At 32.1% G+C, this 24,828-nt stretch overlaps 2 protein-coding genes across 3 annotated transcripts; one reads left to right on the top strand and one right to left on the bottom strand.

Annotated features, from left to right (window-relative positions):
* The first annotated feature begins 3,768 nt into the window (after positions 1-3,768).
* On the top strand, positions 3,769-5,751 carry LOC107861315 (protein WUSCHEL). The gene is made up of 3 exons (XM_016706658.2): positions 3,769-4,381; positions 4,556-4,653; positions 5,162-5,751. The coding sequence occupies exons 1-3, from the start codon at positions 3,934-3,936 to the stop codon at positions 5,570-5,572; spliced, it is 957 nt and encodes a 318-aa protein (XP_016562144.1). The 5' UTR covers positions 3,769-3,933; the 3' UTR covers positions 5,573-5,751.
* A 6,283-nt stretch (positions 5,752-12,034) lies between these two features.
* On the bottom strand, positions 12,035-20,592 carry LOC107859884 (protein ANTHESIS POMOTING FACTOR 1). 2 transcript variants are annotated; one of them, XM_016705032.2, is made up of 12 exons: positions 20,362-20,589; positions 20,175-20,266; positions 18,556-18,656; positions 17,376-17,476; positions 17,216-17,282; positions 17,032-17,131; positions 16,835-16,948; positions 16,592-16,729; positions 16,418-16,502; positions 14,526-14,575; positions 13,580-13,885; positions 12,035-12,233 (listed from the first exon to the last, which is right to left on the bottom strand). In XM_016705032.2, exons 1-11 carry the CDS (start codon positions 20,366-20,368, stop codon positions 13,742-13,744), a joined length of 999 nt encoding a protein of 332 aa, XP_016560518.1. In that variant the 5' UTR covers positions 20,369-20,589; the 3' UTR covers positions 12,035-12,233; positions 13,580-13,741. The 2 variants fall into 2 exon arrangements, with proteins under 2 accessions (XP_016560518.1, XP_016560520.1); XM_016705034.2 differs by lacking the exon at positions 14,526-14,575 and having other exon boundaries at positions 20,362-20,592.
* Positions 20,593-24,828: the final 4,236 nt, after the last annotated feature.

The following is a 24,828-nucleotide window of genomic DNA, read 5'->3' as shown; positions in this document are numbered from 1 at the left end:
TTTTGTATTTTAATTAAACTTTAGCTACTTACAATTCAAAGCTACATTTTAATAGCTATTTCAACAATCAAATGTATTCATCTTTCAAATACAAATACAAATATAAATACGTCATATAAACACATACACAATTACACACGACATCAAACATTTATAAATATGCATGTTGAATAGAACCACAAAAATTGTTCAGTTGTACGACTGTATACATATGAAATGCACATCAAACAAATATACATATAAATATACAATACATAGATATCAAATACATATACACTTACTATTTAATTTAAATTATAGTTCTGAACGGTGATTGTTTCAAAACTTAGCTTCGAATTACAATTACATAACGATGATAAAATAATGTTACTATGTTTTATCATAATTATTGTGATTAGTTTATGCACGACATGTGCACTCAGCACACTAATCATCACTTTTAAATATTCCATTTTTGAACTTGTGCTCTTTCTTCCGCTCTCTACTTCATATTTCATTGTCACTTAGGACCAAATATAAACAAATTAAAATTCAATCAAGGTTAGATTATTCAATTTGGTGTAGATATTACGTACTTTTATTTCTCTACAAAATTTTATCTATATATGAAATTTACGCCAAGTTAATGAATGTAAAACATGTTTAAATCAAATTTATGAAAATCATTGATCAATGGTATGAGATCAAAATCACATAGGATTAGAGTTTAAACCTAATAAAGACAAAAATTATTTGATATCTTTTTTTCCCTATTTGCGAAAGTTTCGCTAGGCAAAATTATTCTATACATGTATTGGTGCGAAGTAATGAATACCAAGTGGAAAAAATTAATTATTATTATAATATTCAGTTACATGTTATATAATATGTGTATTTTTGCTTTAATTTATGACTTATTAAAACAAATATTACTTGTCCTTTCAATTTATATGATATAATTTAATTGAGCACAAAATATCAAATAAATAAATAAAATTTAAAAATTACGGTCTATAACAAATCATAGATATTTATATGACTATAAATCATCTCATCAGAATAGATGAGAAGCTTAAAATTAATTTCTTTTTTAATTTAAAAATACATCATTGTTTTTGCAACAAACCAACTAAGTGGAAGAATTTATCACATAAATTGAGACAAATAAATTATTTTATTTGGTGCAGACATACTTGGATCTCGCTATTATATACCCTTCCTATTCTATTTACTTTTATTTTCACACTTTGTTCAATACCTATTTTAGTGTTCTCATTAATTAATCTTGATTTGTAATGCATAATACCTATTAGAGTGCATACATACTTGGGTCTCGCTGTGTATCTACCCTATTTTTTTTCGAAAAAATCTTTGGTTGATGTCTGATATCGTTTTAAAGCTCTCACCAATCAGAATTCACATAGTATAAGATAATTAAAGGGGAAAATGTTTCTTTAGTGTAAATTCAAAGTAATTCATAATTCGAAACGAAATCTCTAATTAAATTTTACCAATCTCACCACAATCCGTACCCTTCGCATCATATGTAAATGTTTTGGCAGTTAATTTAAGATTGGGTAGGTGCAGATTATTATTATATGTATAATAATGTAGAGGTGATATAATATGTCATGGCTTTCAATGTCTGCTCTTTCTCTCATCACTTCACTCTTTTAATTCCATTCTCTTTCCCCCATTTTCTCTCTTTGTATCCACCTTTAGTTTGTACTTGCTCTTTCCCTAAAAAGTTCATCAATATATACTGTGACTGGTATTTTTGTGTGTATAGTTTTCGTAACCTATTTATTGGCATCCCAAATGAACATATATATATATATATATATATACACTCTATCAAATAGGATGAATGAGGATATATAGTAGTACTAGCTGTGTTTCGTTTTAGCTGGCTCTCTTTCTAAAAATATTTGTTTCAATTTAGTTGTTCCTGTGATGAAATCAAGAGGATTTTATTATGTTCTTCCAATACTGCCCTCAATATTAAATGACTAGATAAAGTGTATTTACTCAAATTTATATTTTCAAAACATAATTAATAAGATCAATTTAGTAAAATAAATATTTTCTTAAAGAGAATGTCAAGTCAAAAGGGATCAAGTTATTTTGAAACGGAGCAAGTATTACTTTCCCCGTTTGAACTTATAGGATGATTTCTCAATTTCACGGTCAAATGATATTTTTTTCACAATTTTCATATGTTTTTAAAATATTTTAGACTATTAAGTATTACAAGGTGCAACTTATGATGCTTTTACACTGTTTTAACTATGTTCATCTTATTTTGAAAAACAAAAAAAACTGATGGTCAAAAGAATAAACGAAATTTAAAAGTTCAAATTCTTAAAAAACAAAAAGTATCACATAAATTGGGACAACTTTCAAAATTTGGTAAGACACTCATAATTAAGAATATGACGATACTTGTAAGGTTGAATGACTTCTTTTTATTTTTTTTGGCATAACAACGATGATTGGGTTAGTTTATCCGCATTTTAATTATTTTACAGGTTACATTTTGTCTTCCAATGTACGCATGTGTTGTATAACTTGGTAGTTTTTGTATAGTACTCCCTTCATTTCGAAATAAATGAATTGTTGGATTTTGACACACAGATTAAGAAAAAAGCATCAAAGACATAAATTTAACATAAATTCTCATTTTTACCCTTGAAGTCTCTTTTATCCAAAAAAAGAAAAAGCTTCAGTCTCTTTTACTTGTCAAATCATAAGGGTAATTTTGGAAAAAAATTCAACGATTCATTTATTTTGAAACACCAATAAATACTCCAACAATTCATTTATTCCGAAATGGAGGGAGTATTTCTTTTAGCGCAGTACGTACCGATGGGTAAATGAAGGATAGGGAAGTTTATATAATTTCTTAGAAGATGCAGTACTATAATATACTGTGAATACTTGGTCTCAAAATAGAGAGCAAATGAATGCAATTTTTTATTTTTTTTTTGAAAAAATGGGGAGATATATAATATGAATGCTATCCTATATATATTCCTGTAGCTGAAGAAGTTCACTAATGATCTTTTGGATATTTGCCAGTGCTTCAACTAGCAGAAAATTCTGACATTAATGCTACTTCTGAGAATGTGGCTTTAATAATATAGCCTCCTAATAGAAGCTGCATTTATGTACAAATGACCACACATCATTTGCAAATAAGTAAATTTTTTGAATCTTTTCTGTGTATTTATAAATATATATATATATATATCAGAACTAGTCATTCCTCAGCTTTTAATTACTACTGCATACACATTTACAAGTTTGCCCTAATAACCTTTTTGTAAGTAGCAGCTAGAGTACAAAAGAATATTTAAAATTCTGGCATAATTTAATCAGAGACAAAGAGGCCATATATAAAGAAGAATTCCCCTAAATGAAAGACTAAAATCAAAAGAAGAACATATAATTTATACATTCATTCATTCATTTGACAAGAGAAGCTCTAATACTTTTTCTCTTATTCTGTCTTCTCATAAAGCACCCTTTTTTCTTTCCCATATATATTGTCCCAACTTAATAATCATAACATATTGTCATTGCCTTTTCATCCAAGCAAACTCCTCTGAAATCCAACCTTTTTTTAGTCCCCTTTTGTCCCATACTTTTTCTTTCCTTGTTACCCTTTCCTCTGTCAATTTCAGTCCTTCTCTCCCAGATATACCTCTTGATTTTCTCTCTTTATCCCCCCCCCCCTCCATGTGATGCCCCCCCACACCCACCCAACAACACTTCCAAAAAAAATCTCTTTATAATTCTCTCATTCTCTTAACTCATTCTTAAGTCTTCAGTCTTTTACCAACCTAGCCTAATAGCCACATTCTTCACTTTTTATTATCTGTTTGTTTTTTGTCTACATCCTTTTGTTCTCTTGTTGTTTTAGTACTACTAGTAGCTCTATTCTATCTATCTATCATGGAACACCAACAACAAAACCAACAGCACTATCTTCACCAACAACACATAGAAGATGGTGTTGGCAGCAAAAACAACAACAACAGTAGCGGCAGCAACAGTTTCATGTGCAGGCAAAGCAGTACGAGGTGGACACCGACAAGTGACCAGATAAGAATATTGAAGGATCTTTACTACAACAATGGAGTTAGGTCACCAACTGCTGAACAGATTCAGAGGATCTCTGCTAAGTTGAGACAGTACGGAAAGATTGAAGGCAAAAATGTGTTTTATTGGTTTCAGAACCATAAAGCTCGTGAAAGGCAAAAGAAGAGGCTCATTGCTGCTGCCTCTGTCAACGATAACAATATTAATATTAATAATACCAATATCCCTGGCCCCATGCAAATGATACCTCATCTTTGGAGATCTGTTGATGAACACAAGTATAACAACACTACTAATCCAGGTAACTTCTTCCTCAACAGCATATGACCCAAAAAAAAAAAAAGATTCTTTCTTTTAAGAATGCCTCGGAAAATAACAACAGGTTAAAATACACTAGTAGTTACGAGTGTATAAGTTAAACTCTTTGTAATATATTGTGGATGATTTTAAGAAACTGTTTCATGTATATATACAGGTGTTCACTGTCCATCAGCTTCTTCACATGGGGTACTCACAGTTGGACAGACTGGAAACTATGGTTATGGAACTTTGGCTATGGAGAAGAGCTTTAGGGTAAGTTTGGTGTTTGTTAATAACTTAACCCCCCCCCCCCCCCCCCCCCTTAAAAAAACACCTTTTTTAACCATTTTCAAGGACAATCCACCAATCTTGAGATAAATAGTCTCTGTTGCTTATGTGCACTCTTGTTTTTTCCACCAAGTTTCGTTCTTGTAGACATGAAATGAAGAAAAAAAAAGGAAATAGTCCCATAATCAAGACAACATTTTTCCCAAACTTAATAAGTTTTTTTTTTATAAAGAACTAGTACCCTTTCCTTTATTACTTCCTCTTTTTCCCTTACATATTTTGGACCCACAAAAATACGGGAAAGCAAAACAATTTTCTCAGATGTCTGAAAGTTGGGACTGAACTTGTTATAAACAAATTTTATTTTATTCTACACATATACTACTTCAGTGTATAAAACTAGTAACTTTTGAACTAGAAAAAAAAAAAAAGCAAGATGTTGAAATTGAATCCCAAATTTCTACTAATTGCTATTGTTAAATGGTTGAAACAGGACTGTTCAATATCACCACCAGGTGGTAGCTCAAACGAATCATCAATGAATCATCATCAAAATTTCACATGGGTTGGAGTTGATCCGTACATGACATGTCCAACAACTTACCCTTTTCTTGAAAAAAGTAGTATTAACAAACATTATGAAGAAGAAACCCTAGAAGAAGAAGAGGAACTGCAAGAAGAAGAAAATTACCACCCTGGCTTAGAAACTCTTCCACTTTTCCCTATGCATGAAGAGAACATGATATCAAGTTTGTGCAGCAGTAGCATTAAGCATCATGAGTCTTCAGGTGGAGGAGGAGGATGGTACCACCACACTAACTCTGATGGTTATCATAATAACAACTTGGCTGCTCTTGAACTCAGTCTCAACTCTTTCATTGGTAGATCCCCTAATTTCCCCTAAATTATTTGGATCATCAATATTTGCTTTCCTTTTGTGTCTTATGTTTAGTACTAAACTAATTTGGTGTGCCTAGTTATGGACCATATGCTTGCTAATGTTTATTACTTTATTTAATATTAATCTTAGTTGTACTACTAATGTTGTTTATTATATTAAAGTACGGAAAGTCTATTACTCTATTTGTTTCCGTTTATATGACACATTTTTATTCTTTTTAATCTGTTTCCGAAAAAGTGTCACCTTCTTGTTATCACAAATATTTAACTAACAAGGGAGACTTGCTCAAACTTGAGCACCTTCACTGTCGACCGGTAGATTGAGGGTTCAAATCACGCTGAAGGATAAGTGAAAACACTACTGATTCTCCTGAGATGGGTAGGAAAATATATACTATCTAACTTTAAAGTTCTTCTTTTACTCTTAATGATAAAATGAATTATAAAAAAAAAATAATCGTTCGAGATCATAAATTTTAAAAGTTTTTACTTTTCCGTAAAAGTTTATGTCAAGTCAAATATTGTCACGTAATTTGAATCGGAGGGAATATGTGATTCCAAGTTCTTGGCAGCAAGTTGCAATTTTTGTAAGTTACTATGGATGGAGGAATTTTACTGATAGGCACTGATCACTAGCAGACATTACGAAGAAAATATTATAGTACTGTTTGTACTAACACCTACGGCAATATAGAACCAACATGCCATGCGTTTCTAGGCTTTATGGTATTCCAAGCCTAAACATTAATTGAGACTGTGAATTCAAGATCATCAATAATGGAAAAGAATTCAATTTCTGTGCACTCATACCACACGAAAAAAATAAAATAAAAAGAAGAAGAAGATCACACCATCAAGATAAAGTAACTTATGACTAGGGGTAAATTGTCTGAATTTTTTTTCATTGGAAATAACATTGCAGGTGTTATCTTATAACGTGTTATAATATTTAACAGGTTAAAATCCATTAGCATTTTGAATATTTTTTTTTTTATATATTTTGAACTCTCTTTATCTAAACTTTAAACTCCTCTACGACATTTGCAACATCATGTAATTTTGTGTGTTAATCCTTAATATGGTAACCTAGAAAATAAAGTTAAAAACCTATCATAATGTGTTTAAATATAATAATAATGCAGAAAGGACATGAATGTTAATGAATATGGATGTGTTAACTTTATTTGATTAAAGATAGAAATACCCATAGTTGATTTTGTTGTTAATTTTGGTAGCTCACGGAGAAAAGTGTTTAGGATATATGTATCTAACTTCTAGCCTCTAGGTACTTACCAATAATTACCCTAATTACTGGTACTTTCAATCAACATTAAAGTATACCTAATTGCATTTGGTCATCCATAATTTTAAGGAGGAAGAGTGAAATAGGACAAAATGTATCAAACGTTGAAGAAAATCTTTGGAGAAGGAACTTTTATGATAGAGGATAATGAAATCATTCAATATATCATAACATAACAAGTAGTAATATATATGCATGTAATGGTTACCACCTAGAACATGTAAATTATAGAATTGTCTTTATTGCTCTTAGAATTTTGGTCAACAAAGTGTCTATATCATTGAATTAAATTATCATGTCTGTTTTACATCTCTTTCACGTGGAATAACAGATTGTGGTTTTCTTTTCTGAAATAACTTCATTTTTTTTTTTTTATTATCCTTCCATCCACTTTTATTGGTCATGTTTCGCTACGCCAGAGTCAAATTATATAGACTTCAACCAATATCTTAAAATGCAATTTTTGCCATATTAAGAGGGAATACAGCTTATGGGTGGTATTTTATTTTTTTATAGTTTTTGAACATCTAAATTTTAAATTTTAAATAATGAAAATGTAACAAAAATTAGTCAAATTGATTCACGTAAAAAACAAACATGAGAGGAAAACTTAAACCAAATAACAATCTATTTTTAGGGTTTGATCATTGTCTTGGCTGGATGACATTACACTTCAAGTGGGACTCTCCTTCCCATTGTAACTTTTTCCTGTAGTAATTAATATCGTTTTGAAGATTTGACATAGATCCCTACCTTATAAATTAAGACCCAGGTACAAATTACATTAACCGGAAAGATGTATATTGGGACATCTCTCCAACTTGATCATCAGTTTAGGTACTTCAACTGGTTTAGTAGATTTGAAGCAAGAAAAAAAAAGATCATGTTTACTAGACCACCTGTTACTACAAAAATATTATCTGAATGACATGAATTAGGATTTGTGTTTAAGATGAAGATTCAGAGGAGTACACATAGAGACTTTGAAATGACTTTTCCAAACTTTATCTTACCAATAAGTTGCCTGGCCTTTCCCTTTCCTAAAAGATTTGCCATGATGCTTACTAATTGGACAACTCGTAGTCGTACTACTACTTTATACGTTTCATTCCATTCCAGTTTTTAATTTTTTATTGACATATTTTACAATATATTCAATAAAGATAAATACCATTTCTATATTTAAAACTCATTAAATTCTGATACATATTGTTTTGTCCTTGATTTTAAGAATGGACACGAGGCATTATTTGATACAAAGTACTTTAAGGGATCAATTGGATTCAAATATAGGGTGTATTCGGTAGGATATTATGACAACAGTTTTTCAGGAAAATAAGTGAATTTTTTTAATTTATTTTTGTGTGTTTAATATATAAGCGAAAAATATTTTCTTAAAAGCTTTTAATATATAATCTAGATAAATATCTATAAGAGGTAAGGGTGAGAGTAGGAGTGTGGGGTGGTGAAGATAAAAATAAATGTCACTTGAAGAACTTGTTTTCATTGACCGAGCATATCAGCCAAGGTAGAATACATAGATGTAGCCCGTGCATGGTCTAGAACAAATTAAAGGGAAGCTCGGTGCATTAAAGCTTCCGCTATGTGCAGGGTCCGGGGAAGATCCCACCACAAGGGTGTATTGTACGCAGTCTTACCTTGCATTTCTGCTAGAGGCTGTTTCCAAAGCTTGAACTTGTAACCTCTTGATCACATGGAATCAACTTTACCGGTTAGTCCAAGGCTCTCCTTCAATGCATGATTCAGAACATCTAGGAAATCCCAAAATTGTATTGGCTCAATATTCTGCGACCTTACTAATTAAGATAGAATATGGATGAGAGTATCAAAATCCTTAAATTAGACAATTCCTAGATAGTAATCTACCAAAGATTTGTTTACATTCTTTAGATTTTTAGTTACTGAATAATTTTGTATAATATATATATATATATATATATATATATATATAATAGACTATAAAGAAAAGTAAAACATAGCAATTGAAACGGAGGAATCAAGTGTATCATTAGCAGTGCAAGATAATAATTTTGACATTATTATTCATGGAATGTAAATTAAATGGGTTCTTATGTTTAATAAGACTTGTGTGCCAAAATGAATTTATGATAAGTGAAATATCTTCACATAAAATAAAAACAAAATAACTACTGCTCTTATTTATTTATTTTTTAATTCGGTCACAGACAATGAAGGGCGCGTGGGAGCAGTGAAGCTGAAGGATTAATACAGGGCGACAGACATACCAATGGGTTGGCCTAGCTCTGAAATCCTAAGTGGTCTAAGGGGACTAATATATAGAGTAAAAAGGCAGTTAGTGACAGTGAGTGAATTGGTCAGGGCTTGTTGATAGTATCCAATCTCATCCAATCCAAATAGTTCACTTTTTAAAAGATTTTCCAATGATCATGATTTTAGGAGACTCATCGTGAACTGCAATGCCAAAATCATGAGCTTTGAGAATTTTTTTGCATAAAGTGTCTGCCCCCACTATAATGCGGCCGTTATTTTGGAGGAAAAAGAGTCACTAAACTTGTACATTTTTTTTTTGAGGTTTGAACCCCCGAACCCCAACCCCACCACCTCCTAGTACTACTTTCTCCGTTTTGAAATAAGTGAATTATTAAGATATTTATTGGTGTTTCAAAATAAGTGAATCATTAAAATTTTTTTTCAAATTTGTCCTTATAATTTGACAACCAATTAAATTTTGAAAAAGTATTACAAGATCAACTTTTTCTTTTTGTGGAATAAAAATAAAAAATTGTGTTATATTTATGTCTTTAATATTTTTTTTTTATGTCAAAATCCAACAATTCATTTATTATGAAAAGGAGGAAGTATTATATTTTATTCATAGTAAATATCACCAGGAAATTCTTGCACGTCTCTTCATACATACATGCTCCTTTTCACTCTCTATACTGGCTAGCTCTGTGGTTCCCAATGCCAGCATCCTCCACACACACCTTCATTTTTTTCATAGGAAATACTATAGTTTATGGGAAAAAGAAAATTCAATTCGATTGTGACAACTGAAATTCGAAATATGTTGCAGTTGGTAATCTGAACTATATTATATCCTCTTGACAACTAAGCCGAAAATGTGTGATCGGGATAATGCAAGTGATCCATCCTACATTACACGTATGTAAAGGCAAAGGCCTTTATTCCTCTAGAAACTGATCTTGCATAATATCTATAATTTGATATCCATTTCTCATTGTGAAGTTTTCCTTTAACATAACTAGGATAAGGCAATAAAGTTTACCACTTAAAAATGAAAAATGTCTTCAAGTCTTGTCTCCGAAAAGAATAGATAAATAGTTTGATAAATAGTTTGTTTATCTCTCAACAACAAACAACAACAGACCCAGTATATTCTCACAAAGTAAGGTCTGGGAAGAGTAAAATATACGCAGTTCATACCACTACCTCCGAGGAAGTAGAGAGGCCGTTTCCGATAGACCCTCGGCTCAAGATAGAAAAATGAATTTTGAATCCTAGCTGTTCAGTGGCCTGCGCCTTTCGGAAGGACAAGTTTGAGCACAACTCTACCGAGCCATCGAGTGCTGAAACCATATGATGAGGGAAAAAGAAAAACAAAGTTGGACATCACATGTATTTCAAATAACACTTACCAATCCACTAATTTCAAATCTTTGAATCCATCTTTTACAACTTCAATATATATACTATGGTATAGGGATCAGGAAACGGGAAAAACTGAAGATTTCACGCAGTACTTTTATCAATCTAAAAATGGGTCAAATTCTCAGGGATCAAACTTATGGGACTCGAGAAATGATATAGAAAAAAAGATGGAAAATATTCATATCTAATAAATAAATAAGATGTAGAAAAACCCTTCTATTTACTATAACATTGATTTATGCATCTTTTATTTTAGCAAATAAATAAAATTACCCATAAACTCATTCCCACGCAAGCACCCCTCCATAAAATGGAGATAATTATGACAGGTAAAGAAAAAGACTCGTGAAGAAGCAAGTCACCAGACTCGAAAGAAAAACAGACAAAGCTATCTAACTGACAAGTGGGCCACTGACGTAGATGGTCCAGGCCAGTTATGGTGATGGGCACATATAACACTGCATTCATATTGTAGTGAATTTTCCTCCATCAACAAGCTTCCTTGGCCCCACCGCCTTTCAAAAGCTATTTTTTTTCTCTCAACTATTATGAAGCCAGTCCCAATCACAAAGATTTGGTTGGGATGCTTTCCCATATTTGGTTTGACAAGTTTCTCATGCTTTACTGGTTTTGATGACCCTCATTCCCTTTGGAGCACTGTCCTCTTGAACTTATAATGAGCATGTGTTTGGAGAAAAACAGTGCCAATGAGGAAATTATGGACAATGCTTCCATTCCTAGTTCATGGATACTTGGAGATTTAGTTGTGGATCCAGGAATATCTTTAAAACTTTTTGAATCCACTAGTACGTAATGTCCTTTACGAGTAAAAGGTGAGGCAAGAACCAGCATAATTTTCACTTGCTAACATACAGGCAATTTGGCCACATTTCAGTTTCGTTCACCTATTGTTTCAATTTCACCTCTGCTATACTTCATCAAGTACAGAACTACTAACATGATCGCTCGCTTACCAACTCTAAACCAATCAATAAGCGTCTTGAAATAATTCAAACTCATTAACATGGTCGGTCACATTCCAAACAAAGAAGTTCACCGAGCAAAAAGTATTCATCATAAGAAATCAGTTTTACATAACAAGACATCGAATACTCCAAATAAAAAAATCACAGACCAAAGATTTTCATAAGTTTGTCGTGTATTGTAACAAACCGAAATGTAATTGATCAAAGCTATTGCAACTCGCACTAGAGCAGGGAAGCAGTAGAACCCAAATATGGACACGAAACATCAGGAAAATAATCAAGTCTATCAAGTAATTTACAAGAAACAAATATGGAAATACCATCCAATTTATCTACAGCATTATACCTGATATCGCTAATATCAAATTCCTCTTTTCTTTTACTTTTATCTTGAAATTCTAGATGTGTAGTCATAATGCCATCAGAGGTACAACATCAGAAAGTCTCTCCAGATGCTGCATCTCCAGGCACAGTAGGATGAATCGAGACTTACTACGAGGCGGAGCACCCAAAAGTCCAATCTCATTAATCATATGAATGCCCTCAAAGTGTTAGAAGTTCCATTTGTGAAAAAACACTATGTGGTCTTCAAAAAATAAATAAAGTTTCATAATCAATTCAATAATAGAACTATACCACCACAGATCTCAGCCAGACAATCCGTCAACCTCCCAACTACTGATTTTTTCTTGTAACCGACACTGCAAATGTAAGACAGAACATCAGTAAAATGCACAATAATTTTTCTTTCGACAAGCAGATTTCATATTTATACTATTACAGAACCAAGACTATGCAGCATCCACAAGGGGACTTCTATTCTCTAAGTTGCGTCATTCAGCGAAAAAAAAAGGAGGTATCTTTATCTACGAGACTGCCTTTTGGGGAGAGAAAGATAAGGATTAGCTTTCAAAATCTATTGTCATCATGGTGCTATGATAGAACCAGGATATTATGCAGCATTCACAGGCAGACTTGTAAGCAAAAGAAAGGGCAAAAATGGAGTCCTCAGGTGCCTGACATCTGAACTACAGCAATGCTTGTTAATGTTCTACACACGTGGTATCTTGCCAGTTCCTGAACTAATAATAGGAAGAAAAAAAAAAGGATGGCGGTGGTGTCCTAGTTCGTCCCTGCGTACCTCGATTATTTCGGGGTACCTGCTACCTCCACCAACATAGGTACTGGGTGGCAAATTCGAACAAATCACCTTGTGTTTTTGCCTCTGCCCGGATTTGACCCCAAAGCCTTATGGCTCTTCTCACATAACATTGATCACCAGGCCATAGCACATAGACATACCATAGCTAAGTGCTTAAGAACAAACTAACCAAAGTTGTCCTACCTTCTACAGAATCTACTCCCAATTTGCTTTATAAACTACAGATTCCAATGACATAGGCTCCTTGCTTAGATGAGTCAAGGGTCAGCTAAAGTATTGCTCAAACTTGAGAACTTTTCTGTAACACCTAAGGACTTTACTATTTGCCTTAACAGCTTTCATTTTCTTTCCCCAGTAATTATACAACCAATTCATTTGATAACTCTGGACATCAAAAAATCCGTACAAGACTGCAATAGCATGTTTCACAGGAAGACGGGGTGAGAGAGAGAGAGTGTGTGTGTGCGTGGGGGTGGTTCTCCTGACAAAAGTATATCACCATAATGAAGAACTTATCACAACTACTTAGAGCAGATGTGTAATCCAAAATTGTAACCAATGTTTAGCACTGAACAATTTCATGTCAAGAAGTAAGTTCATATTTTGGAGGTATGATTATGACCAAAGAATTTAGCATGTATTTCAAACCGCCACCTAATGTTATAAACACAAATTGGAGAAAGACCTGTCAATTCCACACCACTGTATACAAACCAAAATAGAGGATTGGATAATCAAACAACAATGTCTCCAAGTAAGAACCAGTGGCATCAGTACATGGCAGTGTCTCAACATAAAACAAATTGACAACATGCAACAACTAATCTAAGGAAAGCTAGACATAGGAAGGAAAATTTGAGCTCTACATGAAGAACATTTGAGTACCTGATCGCCCAGTCTTCTACTTCAGAAAGCACTCTGAGGAGCATGCATTATGATCAGCCAAATCCTAACGTCATGCAGACAATGGTCAAGAGGAACGATCCAATAGGTTTCGGAGGCCTTGTTCTATCACTTTCCAACACATGGACACTGTATGAAATTCCTTTATTTTCTTCCCACATAAGCTGCTAATTTTGACAAGTCTGGGATCCAAAATGAAAGCTCAGAAGAACCGGTCACAAACATTAAGCTTCCCGGAGCCCACTTGATCATAGGTGGTTCGGTATCTGTACTCATCCAACTGGCGACCTAAGAGATGCAAATAGAAGAATTAGATTAAACAATACAAGCAAAGTTAAACAATATACAAAGATCTCTTCTAAGCAGGAAGCTTCACCGGTTCTTTATGGCCACAATTGCTTGGAATCTTCTTTTTTCTCCAATTCTATCTTTAAGTGATACATTTTCCCTTACACTACTAGCTATGAATCTTTACTTATTTTCGGATCACTTTTTGTTCTGTCAAGCTATTTACCACTGATAATAAACCCGTGATTCAACTTAAAGATTAATTCAAACAACATTTTTGTCATCTCATTCTTGCAAGTGTGGCATGATACCAAGAGAATTGAACTTACAGCAAGTAAGCTGGAAGCACACACAGGCAAGAGAAGCAATAGAGAAGTGAGGGGGTGAGGAAAGGAGACACTGCTTGAGTGATCCATAAAACTAGCAAAGAGAAATAAACTGATCCATAAAGTTTTGTTTTTCCTTCTAAGAGACTCCTTTTCTTATTTACAACTAAAGTTTCCTGCAAGAGAATATGACCATTAACCTACTCTACGACTTCAGATCGTGAATCTCCCACAGAACTAGCTATACACTTCTTATCACATCACATGCAAATATAAAGGGTTTCATATTAGCAGAAATATGGCTCTGTTCATACTTCTTTACCACTCCAAACACTCCACGCAAAGACACTACCATCACCTGATCCTGCAAGGTAATTCAAAGCAAAACATATTATACATTTTACCTTCTCTTTCTTTTGGGGAATGGCATATATAAATAAATTTTCTTGGAAAAAAACAATTCTATGACCATAAAACTCTTAACATAACCCCATTCATTAGGATATGAATCTGCGGATAAAGTAAAGAAAAAACACTGAGCCTAATTGGCTATAGAGAAACTGAACTTATGCATCTAAAGCATTTATGGAACAAAAGAAACTGATATCGGTACACCTTTCTGCATTTGGATTCCACCATAACTCATCGGTTTCTTATTGAGCAGCTTCATGGGTTATAAATTATAATATATCAAATAATTCTTTCTGTTACAGTACTTCCCCAACTAAAAGACAAGTTGCTAACTAAGGCAAAATGAATAAGCTTCCTTTTTTTCTCCTCCTTTCTCTCCTAAGCAGAATGAAGTTATTCTAGAAAGATTTAACTAACTAATTTTCTAATTTACCTTGTTCAAAAAAAAAATTAACTAATTTTCTAGGTGAGGCTTAAGATCATCTCACCACTAACTACTGAGCACAACACTTCCATTTTTATAGTGCACCACTTCCATTAGGTGTACTTTCTAAGTTTCTATCTATATACTTGTGAAGACACTCACTAATGAACTAACCTATCCTGAAAGAAACAAGAAAACGATGGTCTAAATTTAATGCAGAAAAAGAGAAGGGGTGTTTTAAGCAAATGCATATATTCTGCCAATAAGAGCTCAGACCATGCAAGTCAATAGCATTTACAGTTCTGTCAATCAATCAACTAGGCCTCAATCATAAATCTGTTGGTGTATGATAAAAGAATCCTCCTATTCCTATATATTGATTCCACTTTACCCATGTCCATTTATTCTAATTCTAAATATTTTGCCTTTGAATGCAAATTAAGGGTTCATTAAACTTAAACCACACACATATTCCTACACAAATAGTGTGTTTGATCCCAACTAGTTGTATCGCCTATATGGATCCTTTGCTTTTATTATAGTCTGTTCTTAGCTAATTTTGGTTTGGTTACCAGAGATGTTAGGTCTTTTGAGACAACTACCTAACATGTGATTTAAGGTCTACCAAAAGTTTTATAGCACCTTCAATCATCACACTGTTACACTTGGCACTAGCGCATTTGAGGTCTACATACAGTATACTTGAGGTCTACGGAGGATATGACAGCCATTTTAAGTGATTTTCTCTCATTATATCCTGTGCGCGCTACTTGCTCCCTTTGTTGAAGAAGATCACTCCTAATATTATCCATCTTGCATGAACAATTTTGAATTATAAGTCCATCTCAACAAAAAACGTAAACTGTTAAGAGGGGATACTACCATTTATATATATTTTAGGCATGCATTACGACATTCTTTTTCTATGGTCAAACACTAAGGGAAAAATTTTCTTAATGATGGCAATGAGACATAACCTCTGTCTGCTCGTCCATGATGGCTTAGGGGACAATCTCATCCAAAAGCATAAAATATTGGAAAGAGACTTATATCTATTTATTTTAAGTCTGCTACTGCTACACACAATGTTAACTCTTATTATTGGAGATATATGAGCCAAGCAGCCAGTCAAATTCAAGCAATCTTCTGCATTTACGCAACCCCAGCCATGTGCGCCCACCACTTACAAGCAGATCAACACAGTATGAAAGCAAAGTTTATTATCAGGACCCAACGGTAGTACACAAAATTGCATTACCAAATAACAGAAGAATGGTCGATAACCAAATATATCGGTAAGTTCAATAAAGACGAGCCAGAGAAGTGTTAGTTTACGGAAGCCCAGCATGAATATCCTGACAAAATCATTACCTGATATAACAAACGTTCCTTCTGGGCTGAAAGATGCCTCCAGTGTTGAACTACTTGAAACAGGCCGCACGTTATATGTTGATAACTGCAGGAAATATCAGAGTAAACGCAGAGCCTATTTAGTCACAACAGTAATTCAAATGCTTCTGGAACTTAAGGATGGAAACAACTCACCACTGTGCCACGGGATGAATCAAGCACATGAATATGCCCATCCATAGTTGTCAAAAGCACAAGTCTCCCATCATTACTGAACTTAACGATGTTAGCATCAGATACATCTCCACCAACAGAGAAAATTTCAAAAGGTCCCTTCAAAGAGTTAACTTTCGACAAATTAATGAAAGCTAGAGATGCAATTGACAAACATTACGCAGATCAAACAAGTAATTCATTTTCATGTATCAAATGCAAAACCTTCTCATAATAGCGTGTGTCAAACAGCCTTATATATCCTCCAAAAGCAATAGAAAATACAAGGCCTTGCTCATCATAAGCAGTAGCTGGTCTTCCTTGCACTCGAAGAAGGCCCTATGAACAGTAAATTTATTTAATTAATCAGATAAATGAAGAAAACAGATGGTGAGAACAAATAATGTCAATGCGGACTTTACCTGGCATTTCTCAGCTCTTTGATCCCAAAGCAGAACAGTTCGGTCAAGTGAACCAGAGATAAAATACTCCTTTCTATAGCATAAGCTAAGAGAGACGACCCTGCAAATGGCAAATACAGACGTCATACTGAGGATTGATAGTCAGTGAAAGACAGACAAAAGTTGATACTGCTTAGAACTGTGCCTGTCACGATGACCCTTGAAATATCGCAAGTACTTGTTGTCATGCAATGAAAGAAGTCGCAGAGATTCTGAAACAATCCATTAGACAAATTAGTAATCAACTCGTTCTGCTTTACAAGGACTGAGTGCAGGAATTTAACATCTTAAAATAAGGTGCATACCATCCCAACCATTCTTGGAGGAGTATATCACAGTTGTTGGATGAGAAGTGAAGCTAACAAGATCGACCCCATACTTTTTGCTATTAATAGTCTTCAAACATCTGCAGTGACGGATATATAAATAGCATCTCCAGCAAGATGACATTTAATGAAAAGAATACATATCCCAAAAAAAAAAACAGAAGGAAAAGAGACAGAAGAAGAGTATTTTGCCCAATTTTCTATGAGAAGCCACCTTGGTTAATAATGATAAAATGTGAAGTTATTTTATGAGCCAAGACAATCTAATAAACGATGAATGAGAAGGCCACAAGGATCTTAGCTCCTATCAAGTCCAATAACAAAACACTATTGAGGATTTCTAATTTCAAATGGAAAGTTCACTTCATAAGGCTCGTGTGAGATTGAAAAGAAGCAGAAATACAGCAGATGATCTCCTTTTTTCCTTTTTTTATGTTTACCTTTTCTTTTTAATTTTCTACACTAGGGATGGGGTTTGAACACCTCAACCGTGGAAGGAAGGAGCTCACCAAGTGAGCTAGAACCCACCTCAGCAGATGATCTCAAGCTTCTTTTTTTAGTAATTTTGCATTTCTCAACAAATGCTCATCTAATGTAGGACACTGACATTCAGGAGATGATTACAGGGAAAGTGTGATTTTGAGAAAGCCAAACTGCTTGAGAGACGTTTTTGAGTACTTGGCACATTATTGCACCATTGAATCTTCTTCCTTTGGACCTTCTTTAACATAGATACAATAATGGAATAGCCTATCTATGCAGGATTGCTAACTTGGTTATTTTTTATGACAAATTGCCACTTCCACTAATCTGGTTCATCATAAGTAAAAAAGAGGATGAGTTCAAGCTCCAAATGGAAATGATTAATACATGTGAAAGGAATTTAAATGGTTACAGGGTGAAGCAGCACATCATTTTTTGACAACCAATATGCCATTTTATTTAACATTGTTCTTTTTGGGCGGCGAAGGAATATAAGAACATATTTAAGTTGAGCTCTTGAAAGAACAAACTTTTTAACTTTTCCAATCTATCATGTATTCGTAGACTAAAAGAACTATAGCATTCCCTGACAAAAGAACCAAGAAACAATGAGAAAGAAAGTATGAATCATTTTACGTATATATATTACCAATAAAGCAAAAGGAAAGATGCTTACGTTGCATTTGCAACATCATATAGACGTATGGACTCATCATCACTGGCTGTCACCAGAAAATTTGATGTCTTATGGAAATCCATCGAACTGATCCTACCACTCTGCGTGTAGTTCAAAATCTATGTCAATATTAAATCCTACACACTCTAGTGAAGAAGAACAGCAGATAGTTTAGCAAACAGAATTTTCTCAGACATAAATCTAACAAAAAGAAGATAATAAGGCAACTGTAACTACTTCATAAGGATTCTAAATAGAAAGTTGCAAGGTGATCACACCATAGCTCTTGATAGTTAGTCCATAATACCATACCGTCAACCTTACTAAACACAAGGTATTGACCAGAATATACATCATATTGTTACATTTCAAAAGATGAAGATCATATTACAATATTATTATAAAAAAAAAAAAAAGATAAAGATTATATTACAATATTATTTTAGGGCTAGTTCTATTTATCCTATAAGGAAAAAATAACCACCGGTATAATTCTATATTATTAGTACAGTAATCGGTTTTCTGTATAGAACTTTGTATTACTAAGTGCAACTCTAATTTACTGCTACAGTATTTAGTCTCTGGAACAAAACTATGTGCGTATAGCTAATATTTACATAAGTTACATTGGAACATACATGAAAATCCTATATTATAACCGTTGCATGAACTAAGCAACTCTCAATATAAGAATTGAAATGGTCTTAGTACTCTTTTTTTTTTTTTTGAGGAAAAGGTAACTAAAATGGTCTTAGTACTCTTGTCAGATAGCAGCAAATATTTGTGCATCTATATTGCATGCCTATGTATATTTATTTCTCTTTTTCATGAAATGGAATGAGTAATAGAAGTGTTTGTTTCACCAGCAAGTTCTCCAACTACTTTAACAGCCACAAATGCAGAACTTTAAAATTAGAAGGTGAATACTGCTCTTACACCTTATTAGTAGGCATAGGATTACTCTTGTAGTTTCTTGTTCTTCGATTTCTATTACTATTTATTGTTTCGTGTGGTTCGATCATAGTATTATTTTGTTGTAGTATTGTTCTGCTTTGCTACTATCTGTTTTTTGGTTACTACCAATTCTCTCTTGTAATTCCATTGTCGTCTTTTTCTAGACAGTGTTTGTCTTGAGCAGAGGGCTTATTGGAAACAGTCCCTCTATCTCACTTCTGAGGTAGAGGTAAGATCTACGTACACTCTACCCTCTCCAGACCCCCACTTTGAGGGACTACGCTAGGTATGTTGTTGTGTATAATGCTCTTAAGATTAATAATCATCATCAAAATCATAAATTATGATAATACAACTGCATTGAACCAATTAAAGCTGATATTGAACCAATGAAATCTAAAATTTAGCGTAGAAAAAACATGACTTTCCCCAATTTAAAGGTCAAGCAGCACTTCGGCTAGGGTTATCCGTTATGGTATTGAATTAGGCAGTTACACACACCATGCTGTAAGCAATTCTACCGCCGCTTTCTCTGAACCTAATATTTCCCTGGAGGCACTCAACGAGCACCAATATGAACAATAACACTAAGAAAGGAACCAAAAAAAAAAAACGAGGACAATTTTTAAGATTTTTAAAATTAAGTTCCAAATTCCGGAACTTACATAGTCGCGAAATGTCATGCCGACTTCCATACTCTGCAGGATTTCTTCAGTGGTCTCTAATGAAACCTTCTCTTCTCTCTCAGTTTGACCACCTGATAATAAATTGACATCGTCAACAAGCAGAGGAAAATAGCCGATTAATACTAACATAAAGGCAATTCAATTTGCTGCGCAATTTCTACCACACCTGCCATGGTGCTCTTCGATGACAAGCGAGTTGTAGATTCTTCTTGTATTGTGTACCACCGATGACAGAAATTTACTACTGAGAACTCGAGCGGGGAGATGTCGCGGTATTCTCTGGGTTAACTCCGGGACCCGTTAGAATTGGGCTTAGTATCCGTTTGGATGTTTTGGACATGAATTTGGGTAGATTTTGATTTCCAGTCCAGATTTTGTTTAAACATATATTTTTAGGAAGTGTTGCCTTTTCTTACCAATTTTCACTTTGTACATAACTAGTTATTAATGCGCGGGCCAACAAATTTTTTAAAAAAATTTATTTTAATTATTGTGATTTATAATATTTTTTAAAAATATATAATAAATTTTTTTATAGATAGTTTAAGTTGTTAATTATTATAATTTATAATATTTTTTATGTAATTTTCAAATAATATATATCGCTCGCATTGTCCAAACTTTTGTGGCATTAATAGTCAATTAAATTTTTTAAAATAATTTAAGTTCTAAATTATTGTGATGTATAATATTTTTTCTTCTATTCCAATTTAAGTGTCATAATGCTTAGATAAATATAATAATTAATTATGAGTAATATGATAAAGTTAAGATTGAAGCAGCCAAACAGACATGTCTTAATGACTCGCAATAATTAATTAGAAGTGATATAAAAAAATTACTATAAAAAATACTTGTAATTTTTTTTATTAACTTATCATTTTATATTTATTTTACTTTTTTTTATCAAATATTATTAATTGATACAGTGCTTAAATAGTCATAACAATTAGGGGAAATGACAAAAATGACACTTCAAATTAAAATGGCCATGAAATCTAAATTTCACTTTCTAGCTATTTCAATTTACTGACTTGTTCTCTACCGTTTCTACACACTTCCTATATAGTCTCTATACATATCTTATACATATAAATATTCTATATGAAAATTTTACAGTTTTGACATACAATTTATACAATAATTGTACACTATTCTTACACGTTTTATACAACAATTATATAATTTTCATACACTTTCTACATATTTTTATATATATATTATACATATACATATTTGATAGAACTATACAATTTATATACATATATTTTATATAGATACATATTTTATTTAACAATTATATGATTTTTATATAATTTAATTATTATTTTTAAATTAAAAAAATCAGAATATCTGATCAGTTAAAAAATTTATAGCAAAAAAAAATTAAAATATTTTTAAAAGGGCCGAATTGCCCAAGTTGAATATTGTATCAGCATTGTATATGGAATACGTAGACTAAAATGATCCAAATTAGGAAATGACTATAAAGTGAAAATAGTATATCCGACTGACCACTTTTTAAAGAGTTTGTAAACTTGAGCAATTTGTTTTAAAAAGTGTTATAGAGTGTCCTTTTTTCTAATAATTAATTAGGAGTGACATAGTAAAATCAAGATTGACACAACGAAAAAGACATATCTAATTAGAAGTGATACAAAAAAATTACTATAAAAAATACTTGCGAAAAAAAATTAAATGGGTCTCATATAAAACGTCAAGTAAACTTAACGTTAAATATTATTAATTTTTTTAATACTTATATGACTTTATAATAATTTTTTAATATTTAAATGACTTATAATAATTAATTATGGGTGATACAGTCAAATTATGGGTGAAATAAATGAAGCAGATATGTCCTAAGTATCTATTTTAATTTTTTATTAAATATTATTAATTTTTTAATATATAAATAACTTATAATAATTAAATACTTGCGAAAATAATTAAATGGGTCTCATATAAAACGTCAAGTAAATTTAACGTTAATTATTATAAATGTTTTAATACTTAAATGACTTTGTAATAATTTTTTAATAATTAATTAGAAATGACATAATAAAATTACGGAGAAAGCAGCTGATGAAGGAGCCAAGAGCAGGCATGTTGACGGAGACCTGCCTGCTTCTCCCACGGATTCCCTCTTTCTTGCAAAAAAAATTAAATGCGTCTCATATAAAACGTCAAGTAATTTAACATCAATTATTATAAATGTTTTAATACTTAAATGACTTTGTAATTTTTTTTTAATAATTAATTAGAAATGACATAATAAAATTACGAAGAAAGCAACTGATGAAGCAGGCATATTGACGGAGACCTGCCTGCTTCTCCCACGGATTCCCTCTTATTAGAGAGTAATTTATTTATCAAGTGAATAAAGTATAGTTTATAAAAACTAAAAATTACACAAACCCACAACTTAACAAAAAATCTATTTTTCTCTAAAAATACATAGACATCACTTTCTATGTATATGTCGGCCCTGTTTGTATATGAATTGACTTTGTTATATATATATCGGCCTTGTCATACTTGTTATGTATATAAATCGGTCTTATTATGTATATGTCGGCCTTGTCATATACAAAGGTTTCTACGTATATGTCGGCCTTGTTATGTATATATGAATCGGGAGAGAGAGAGTAAAGTAATTAAGGAAAGGGAGAGAGTGTAAATAATTTTAACAAGGTTGAGATTTATGTTATTTTTACTTATAAAAAAGTTATCAAAATATTTTAAGGTATTACACTAAATAAGTCACATTTTTTAACGTTATTTGTATAAAAGAATACTTATGATTACATGTTATTGCAAACTTTAAAATATATATATAATTTTATCAAATATTTTAATTCAATAAATTGATAATTATAGTGCCTAGTTATTCTTCAATATAATCCTCTCACGTGGTATAGATAATCTCTTCACGCAAAGTATGGATCTTTTTTTATAAAATTTAAAATTATAATTTTGTTTCAATAAAGAACTGTAGATACGGGTCGACCTAGCCCACACGGGCTTTAGAGTTTGACGGGTCAGGCTGGACTGACCCATCAACATGACAGGTCAGAAAATAACAAACCCAAACCATCACTGTGGGCTACAGGTCCCCACATGCCCGCCCACTTTTTAAAATATATTATTTTTATAATCTTAATTTAAAATTTAAATTGGTAATTAAATAAATATGTACAATATAATATTACATGACGTTACTACTTGTTAATAAGTCTTAAATTTACAAAAAAAAATCAAATAATTTGTAAAATTAAATAAGTTTTGATATCAAATTTAAATCAAATAGAGATGTTGAAAAACAAATGAAGTTGTTAATGTGTAATAATATAACTAGTTAAATAATAATATTAACCTATTTTTGTTTTAATTGATCACAATAAAACACACAAAAAAAGGTCAAGATTTAGTCCATTAAAAGTGAAAATGAATTCCTAAAAAAAAATCTCATGGCACTTATGAGTTATAGTGTGTTCAACATCGCAATATTACATTCATCAAATATTTTTGATTCGTTAAAAAATTTAGTATTTTAATTAATTATATATTTTATAAACATATTTAATATTTAAATATTTATGATGGTCCAAATATACTTTGAGTTTGGACTCCTTTTTTAATTCTTAATACTCTATTTTATTTTTTAATCATTTTTATTTGACCCACAAACCAGCCCAGCTTATATTGCTCAAGCCCCACAGGCCAAAAGACTTATACGAGCCGGGCAAAAAAGCCTTGTTCTTAAACGGACTATAAAAATCTTAGTTCAACCCTATAAACCGGGACAAATCAACCCAACGGTTCTGATCCATACTGACAGCTCTAATAAAATATAACTTATAGGTCAAGTTTTAAAGTTTAATAAAATAAAAATTCATTAAGTGAATTTAGAATCTGAAACACAAATTTCAAGTCAAAAATTTAAATTTAAAATTCAAATTGCATGCCCTTCAGGAGTTAAAAGACCATTTGATCTCAAATTTAATTGATCCAACTAAGGAATTAAACTTTTCTTTTTATTGCTGCTTTTGCCGCTTGTGTTAAAGTCGTAAAAGAGACTATGACACGATGTGCACCAATTTTGAACCCCCGAGGACTATTAGTGCTCAACACATGATATTAAGAGATGATTTCAAGTAGATGTACAAATTTAAGGGACCATATTTTGAGCCTTTAAATATATTGCATAACGTTCATCTTAAAATCCTAATAAATGCAAAAAGATGATTCTTTCAATTTTTCAAATTAAATTTTAATTACTTTGATAAATCAATGATTCAACATTTTTTAATTTGTAGATTTAGAGAGAGCGCCTTAGTTAAAAAAGCTTCCCTCTATTGTTTTTGCCTTGAAAAAAATCATTTCATTTACATCTTATATGTGAATTGCTTGGATCCCTTCATTAAAGTTTTTGAATCACCTCTTATTGAAAACATGTACAGTGCATAAAAAACAAAAAGAACAAAAAAATCCCATAGCTCACTAAATTACTTATAATCATTTACAAACTAAAAAGAATAATTTTTTAAATTCTTTCATGTCTAAAAATGAATATATCTGACATATAAAATAGAAAATCTCTTACATAAAAAAGAATATAAAAACTACAAAA

Source organism: Capsicum annuum, chromosome 2 (genome assembly GCF_002878395.1).
Source record: "Capsicum annuum cultivar UCD-10X-F1 chromosome 2, UCD10Xv1.1, whole genome shotgun sequence".
Classification (NCBI taxonomy): domain Eukaryota; kingdom Viridiplantae; phylum Streptophyta; class Magnoliopsida; order Solanales; family Solanaceae; genus Capsicum; species Capsicum annuum.
Note: the sequence above shows the minus strand (reverse complement) of the source record. Positions and strands in the feature narration are given on the sequence as shown.